At 38.8% G+C, this 7,516-nt stretch overlaps 1 protein-coding gene across 1 annotated transcript in view; it reads right to left on the reverse strand.

The window, feature by feature from the left end:
- Positions 1 to 261: 261 nt before the first annotated feature.
- The window catches only part of LOC118326133 (solute carrier family 12 member 2-like), a gene marked incomplete at its 3' end in the record, with an annotated part of 16,641 nt that continues 9,386 nt past the window's right edge, over positions 262 to 7,516 (reverse strand). Inside the window, 12 exon segments of the mRNA XM_035659051.1 lie at positions 262 to 373; positions 1,440 to 1,553; positions 1,910 to 2,050; positions 2,137 to 2,216; positions 2,593 to 2,699; positions 3,425 to 3,565; positions 3,658 to 3,769; positions 4,136 to 4,235; positions 4,740 to 4,895; positions 5,792 to 5,893; positions 6,020 to 6,143; positions 6,722 to 6,829. Coding sequence (XP_035514944.1) covers positions 262 to 373; positions 1,440 to 1,553; positions 1,910 to 2,050; positions 2,137 to 2,216; positions 2,593 to 2,699; positions 3,425 to 3,565; positions 3,658 to 3,769; positions 4,136 to 4,235; positions 4,740 to 4,895; positions 5,792 to 5,893; positions 6,020 to 6,143; positions 6,722 to 6,829 — 1,397 coding nt within the window.

Here is a 7,516-nt window from a genome sequence, read left to right on the forward strand (position 1 = left end):
GTTATTAATTCTAAGGGTTCACTTGCTTTTTCCACTGCCATTTTGCCATTTTGTTGACTGAGTGTTCAATACAGACATGAACGATCAGAATTTTTTTCTGTTATTATTTTTAGACACATTATGTGTGTCAAACCTTTGACTTATCTGAAGATTCAGATCACATTTTATGACAAATTTATTTCAGAAAACAATTCCAAAAGGTTCACATACTTTTTCTTGCCACTGTATGCAGTTGTTAAGATCATAGTTCATATGACTCACGCTCGGCGGTCGTGGTCGATGCGGTTTATCTTCCCTCCAATGAAGACGCGGATCCTGCAGTCGCCCCACTTGCTCCTGTTAGTCAGCAGGAAGGGAATCAGCAGAGTAAGACCTGCAAAAACAAACACACACTTTGCTGATAAATGTTTAGAGTTAGTTACTTCTGTGGGGATGTACTTTATTGTATTTAATTATAGAGAATATAAGAATATAACAACTTAAAGACATAATATGTAACATTTCCACATTAAAATGTCTATTAACACTAGACCTATATTATATATTAAATGATATATGTTAAAACCCAAAGAAATCAGTAAATGTATTCCGGTGCGTTTCACCAGTTGCCTGTCGATGGTGTCATATCACTTTTGTACATGTATCAGCATTGTTGTCTGCCAAAAGCTATCATAAATTTACTTTTTATCCAGTGTTAGGCCACATTTTTATGATACAGTTTTAAGCTCTTGATCATTTTTAACTATATATTTTAACCGGATGAAGGATTTTAGTCATTGGATGTCTGCTGAACAGTTTCAGAGAAACACATATTTTTATGGTGAAACTGCTTTATTTGGTGTTTCTACCAGTTTTAATCACCAGGTCTGTTTCTTTCAGAGAGGAAGAGACCTCTGTGGACAATCTGGCTCCTGGTAAAAACCCCTGACAACCCCCTTCACAACGTCATCACACTTTGTTATTGTTTGGATGAGAGAGACCCTCTACTAGCAGAAATGACATGCTGTACATTTAAATAATTGTCTAGTAGTAAGGGTTTGCTTTTGAAACAGGAAGGTTCAGTTGCACAACAGAGGACAGAAACTGAAAAGCCTGTCATGTGACTTAAGATACACAAAAAATAAAACTGATATAATCCATTATTGATCTCACAGAAATTAGCATAATTTTGTTGTTGAAGTTGCAGCTCAAGTTTTCCTATATTTATTTGACTTTGCGGTTGTTACTGGACGTGATGAATCTATTATTATTATTATTATTATCATTATTATTATTATTATTAAAGAGAGCAATCTAAGTTCTATGATTGATTTTAATTGATGAGCAAACTTAACCAACTCAAAACATGTGTCATGTATGCTTCAGCCTGATGAAGCTGTAAGTTTTAAGTCGGTGTGCAGTGAGTTCTTTGTTTTATCAGACATAAAAAAAAAACTGACCTCCATCATCAAACAACCACCAGACGTCTATGGTTCCTTTGCCCTGCTTCTTCTTAAACTGCTGGCTGCTCTCCAGCAGACGCTGGTCAGTCAGACTCAGAGGAGACTTGGTCTCTGTAGCAGATAACATCACATATGACACAAGGTAAAGTTAAAGAAACACTGACACTGCAAAACCTCTTGTTCTATGTCAGGTTAGAAGATGGATGTCTGTCTGTCCAGAACTGAGTTCAATCAAAGAGAAACTCTAAAAGTCTAACACTTTCAAGGCTGCCTGATTTACAGTAAATTTAATGGAGCTCGGCGGGCAGTTTGCCCCTGTTTCTAGTCTGACTGCTAAGCCAGGCTCTGGCAGGGATAAAGAGAAGGAGAGAGCAGGAAAAGTAATTCAGGGTGTGAAGGCTGAGAAGAAGACGATTGTTCATGTCGATCTATGCCACCATCACTAAACCTCCTTCTTCCTCCTTTACCTCTGATGATGAGCGGGCTGCTCTGGTTGCTGGTGGTTTTTGAAGGACAGGAGTCAGAGTCTGAGTCTTTAGCCAGGGTGACAGAAACCACCACCTCCTTAGTGCTAACTGGTGGCTTCTCGTGGGATGACAGCAGCTCGTCTACAGGGACAAACAAAAGGGAGATGGATACAGTCCATGCAGTGGGCAGAAGGAAAGATATTCAAAAAAAGACGGATGTAGTGTACCCTGTCCCGGGATGTGAGAGATGTCCAGTCCCTCCTGCAGTCGGAGGATCACCACTCCAAACTGCAGGTCAAAGGCGTCGCTGGAATAAAGAACAGATAATTCAGCTCCGAACTTCACTGTCCTGCACAAGAAATCTGCTTCATAGATATAATGTATATACATAACACAGTGTAAAATGATCACAAATTATAACAACATAAACGTCAACTTTGATAATAAATAAATATATACATATTTTAATTATTTTTGGGGGAATAAAATAAGAAGAGAATAAAAAATCAACAACTGAAACAGATTGAAAGGCTAGTTATTTGAATTGTTTGATCACCTGAGTTGGAAATAAGCCACCACTGGAATCTAAATGTAGGTAAATGTCTTTCCCAAATGAAAAACATAAAAAATAGTACCATTGTAAAAGGTTAATAGTTCTTTTCAAAAGACATGTCAGTCCTTACTGTATAGTGTTGATGTAAATCTCCACATCTCTCATGTCTCCATCACTCCAGTTGTTCTTGTAACCCATGACCAATGTGTTGGGCTTCAGACGACCCAAACCGACAGCCTGGAGAGCAGAGAACAGAGAGTGTGACAATATTAATTGTGACTTTAATGAGGGAGGTTTGGTATAAAATACAACCAATTATATTATCCAGCAATAAAGAAACATAAGTAAGAAAAATCACACAATCAAAATATAATAGACAACATGGTATAAACTGAGTAAAGGACCAGTGTGTAGGATTCAGTGGCATTTAGTAATGCAGCTGCAGATTGCAACCAACTAATTAACGCTTGCTTTCCAAGCGCATAGGAGAAACTACAGTGGCTACAAACTTGTGAAAAACATGAACGGTCCTATCTAGTTGGTTTGTCTGTTTTGGGAACGAAAACACAATTATTCCTATATTCAGGTGATTATACTCTAATAAAAACATATCTATAAATATAATATTCCATTTCCACCAATGGATCCTCCTTAATGTTATACACTGGACCTTTAAACAACCAAGATGCAAGGAGGAAAATAAAGTAATTCTGACACAGAAAGTTAGATTGTAATAGAAATCAGGTGTCTGTGTGTGAGAACAATTAACATTCAGAAACTAAATAGGTCAGAAATTAATAGATCAAATAAGTAAAAAAATAAAAAGTTTGGAATAATTTAGTTTATGGATTCACCAATAATGAAATCAAGAACACAGCATGAGAACCCACTATCACTCCTGCACTGTGATCACTTTAAAAATCTTCACATGATAGACCTGACCACACAATGTGTGTCCATACCTGCAGGAGGAACTGTGTCCCATGCCTCAGATTTTCAGCGAAAACAGTAGTGTAAAAGGCCTTGATGCGTTTTTTATTCAGCAAGCGCTGACAGCGGGCTCGATCCTGGCCCAACTCCTTAAAGTTTGGCCGACGGGACACCTGAACAGAAGAGAGACACAGATGATGGCAGGAGAAAACGAAGGACACAATTTCTATCCAGCTCCAGTGGGTTTAAGTTCATCTGTACGTACAGTCCTGATGTGACCGCAAACCATGAGGCCGACATTCTTGGTGAAAGAATGAACCAGCTGAAGCAGAGCTGGACGAGAATTTGGATATCCAGCCAGCACCAAACACTGTGGCCTGCAAACATGGAATTTAGTTGCTCAGACACTTCCTTAAACGTCAAACAGAGTTTTAAAATTACTTTCAGATTTTTTTTTCACATTTTGTACATTTGTACAAATTAAAAATGTTGATCCAAAACCTGGAAAAGTTGTGGTTTACTGAGGAAGTTGGCTGTTCAAGGTCCTTTTACCTTTGAAAACCTTCCAAACCCCTCCAAAGTTTTCTACAATATTATTCCACTGGTAGTTACTACTAGTTTTTCGCTGGATGCTTTTACATAAAGTCCCATTAAACAACATCAATGGATACAGATTTTAACATGAGCAGTCTGAGTTTGTATAAAACCCAGAATCAAAGCCTAAGTCTGACCCTCAAGCTGACCTGAAGTTTTTAACGTGGTCCTCGACTCCAGTGAGGTTCAGACAGTGAGTGAGAGCCTGGTTGTAGATCAGAGCCTGAGTGGATGATCCCCAGTTCACATCTACAGGAAACAGCACACACAGCAGTTAGAGCAAAGTAGATTAGGGAATTTAAGTGGAATGAGATGATTATGATGGTAAGTAGAATAAAAAAAAGCAGAGTAAAGTATAGCAGGCCAGAGAGTAGGTTTGAGCTGACCTTATTAAGAGGATCAGGTATGTGCCATGACATGACCAATGTCAATGTCATTTTAAAAATGTAGAAAAAACTATATTTGACCTGATACCTTACATAAACATGATTCCAACGAGTTCCACAGATTTGAATTATGGGATAAGGAGAGCGCTGGTATTGGATCCCTGTTAAAAAGGTCACAAGCCAAAAAGGTTGGAAACCACAGGGATAGATGTCCCTTAAATCCCCTAAATTCTTGTGCGAATTGTTGTCTTTGCACAGATAAGTGAGGAGCTTTTCCCATTGACTTCAATAAAGTGTGACCTCTCTCGTGGTTGGTAGGTGATCCGTTTTATTAAAAAGATAAAATGTGAGATTATTATGTTCTCACCTGGTTTCTTGTAGCTGACGTAGATGTAGAGAGCGAGGACGATGAGCAGAGTGACCAGAGCTGCCCACCAGTTGATGACAAACATTACCACACAGCACAGGATCGCCCCAGCAAGAGACACCCACATGTTGTAGTACTTGAAGCTGGGGCGCCACCCTGTGATGAGAGACTAGAATGAAACAAAAGGAGCCACGCTCACAGGACCGTGACCAGTGTCACAGAAAATACAGACCACAATACAAAAATGTATTGCCATACCTTTAGCAGAGATAATATTTTGTAAACTGGACAAAATTAATCAGGATAATCAGAGTTTTAGTTTTGCAAATGTTTCCTAAAGCATTGAAGAAGGCAGAAATAATCTCATTGGTTGAATTAAACACAATTTCCAGTTAGCCTTGCAAGCCTGTTCAAACTAGCCGTATAAATAAGCTGACAAGTAAGAAATCAATACTTTACTCATACTCATTTTTATAAAACTTTTAAAAAAGACTTGTGCAGTTGTTGTCATTCTCTGAAGGCAAGGCAACAGGCATCACGTTATCAACAACCGTCCAGTGCCACAAAGAAAATACATTTTTAATCTTCATTTTTAATTTTTTTAAAGGTCCAGTGTGTAACATTTAGGATGATTTATTAGAAGAAATGGAATATAGTCTTCATAGGTATGTTTTCATTAGTGTATAATCACCTGAAAACTTTCATGTTGTGTTTTCATTACCTAGATTGAGCTCTTTTTATCTACAGAGGGAGTGACTCCTCTTCTAGGCTGCCATGTTGAAATGGCATGGTTCTACAGTAGCCCAGAATGGACAAACCAGACACTTTTTTGTGAGTTCCGCAGCCACTGTAGTTTATCCTACACGCTTGGAAGGTGAGCGGTATTTAGTTGGCTATAATATGCCACTTCAATGCTAGATGCCACTAAATCCTACACACTGGTCCTTAAAAGGCAAAGTCAACTCTAACGTCTCAAGAACCCAACTTAAGGCAAGTCTCACCATAAATTTAGACTAGTGTGACGCTATAGAGTTCAGTTTGTCAGTATTTACCCGGAGAGTTGGCCAGGGAGGCGTGGAAGACAGAGAAGTTAATGAGAGCGTACGAGGCCAGGAAGAAGTTGGAGATGATGGGAGCAATAATGTTCAACTCCGCTGGCAAACAACAACAGAGAGGTTCAACATTCAAGACCAAATGCTTATGCAGTTTGTTATTCAGTTGCATCAGAGTAAAAAAGAAAGTTTGTGTTTGTGATGGAGCAGCAACACACAGCAGCCTACCGATGAGGATGAAGGCTAGGCCGATGCAGAAGGTCAGGACGTAACCACGGAGAGGCTCGTTGTTCTTCCCATAACCCTTTGCAAACACACCCAGCCCTGGGTAGATGTTGTCCTTACACAGAGCCTAGAATCACAGCAGCTTTTATTCATTTGTTCATTTTGTTTATGAAGCTGTTCAGAGAGAGAGATCTGACATTAAAATTACATTAAATTAAAACTGGCCAAAAAAAATTGTTGGATCGAGTTCAGGCCTGCATGGATCTGGCTCGGCATGACAATACAGGCCTATGTACTTCTAAAGCTGATTCTACATGATACACATTTTGAGTGAAGTGAGAGTGTAAAATTGAATCCTTGATCTTGGAAATTGACATTTCACAAAAAAAAAGAAAAAACCTTATATCAAGGTTCACTTACTAGCTTCTTCATGCACTTACAACCACATTATGGTCACTTCATCAGTGATGCCAACCGAGCCATCTCTTTGACAAGTGAGCAATTCAAAGCTATGAAAAAAGCTAGTAAGTAGAACTTGAGTTCAGGGTTTTTTGTATTTCTTTTTAGTCATTGTTTTGTTTTACCATTCACATGAATACACATTCATTACTCCTGATTATTGTCAAATACACTACTTGTGTCTGTGTAAATGTTGGTTATCTAGTAATAAATAAGATAAAATAAAATGACATTTGTATTTCTGACCTGGAAGACCTTGGGCGCGCTGACCAGCGAGGCCAGAGCCGAGGACAAAGTGGCTGAAAAAATCCCTGCAGAGATCAGAGGACCGAAGCCTGACACCAGACTCATCACCTGGACAACACACACACAGAGTCCATTTAAGGTTAGTAACAAGAGTCAAGTAGCTTGTCTATGAGGTAGAGTTGTGAAGTCATCTTTCCATGTAGGAGGTTATGGGATTTTGGTGTCACAGTGTCAAGTTCGAGTTCACCAAAATACAACCTACAACTCTCCACCGCATGTTTGCTGGTACAATCAGATACTGTGAGCAGTTTAGAATATTGTTTTCCAAATCTTTCTGATAATTAGTTTAGTGTCTGGGACAGATTGCGTCACAGTCTGCCTCATAGGGACGTGTGTGTTTTTGTTAAGTATCACAATCAGTCGCAGCTTTTCAAAAGGCAACAGCAATTCTTAGATTTTGCAAGTTGTGTGATCTGAAGCAGGCTTGACTCAACCCACTGAGCTGAAACACATATAGCAGCATTATAAGCAACCCTATGCAGAGAGGATATTTAGAGTGAGAAGCTAACCCAGTGCTATATATCCTACTATAAGACACTGTATTTTTATTACTGAACTCTCAAACACCTTCAATACTGAGACAACATCTGCTTTTCTCTTTGACAAATTTTACTGAACAGAAAGTAAAATAAACTGTAATAAAACAAGAACAATTGTTTCTGACATTAGCAATGGATGAGATTGTGTATCATGTCAGCGATATCAGTGTCAGTGAGTGTGTACGTGTGTGTGTGT

Source organism: Morone saxatilis, unplaced genomic scaffold (genome assembly GCF_004916995.1).
Source record: "Morone saxatilis isolate NCDOM2014 unplaced genomic scaffold, NCSU_SB_2.0 Contig16, whole genome shotgun sequence".
NCBI classification, from domain to species: Eukaryota; Metazoa; Chordata; class Actinopteri; family Moronidae; genus Morone; species Morone saxatilis.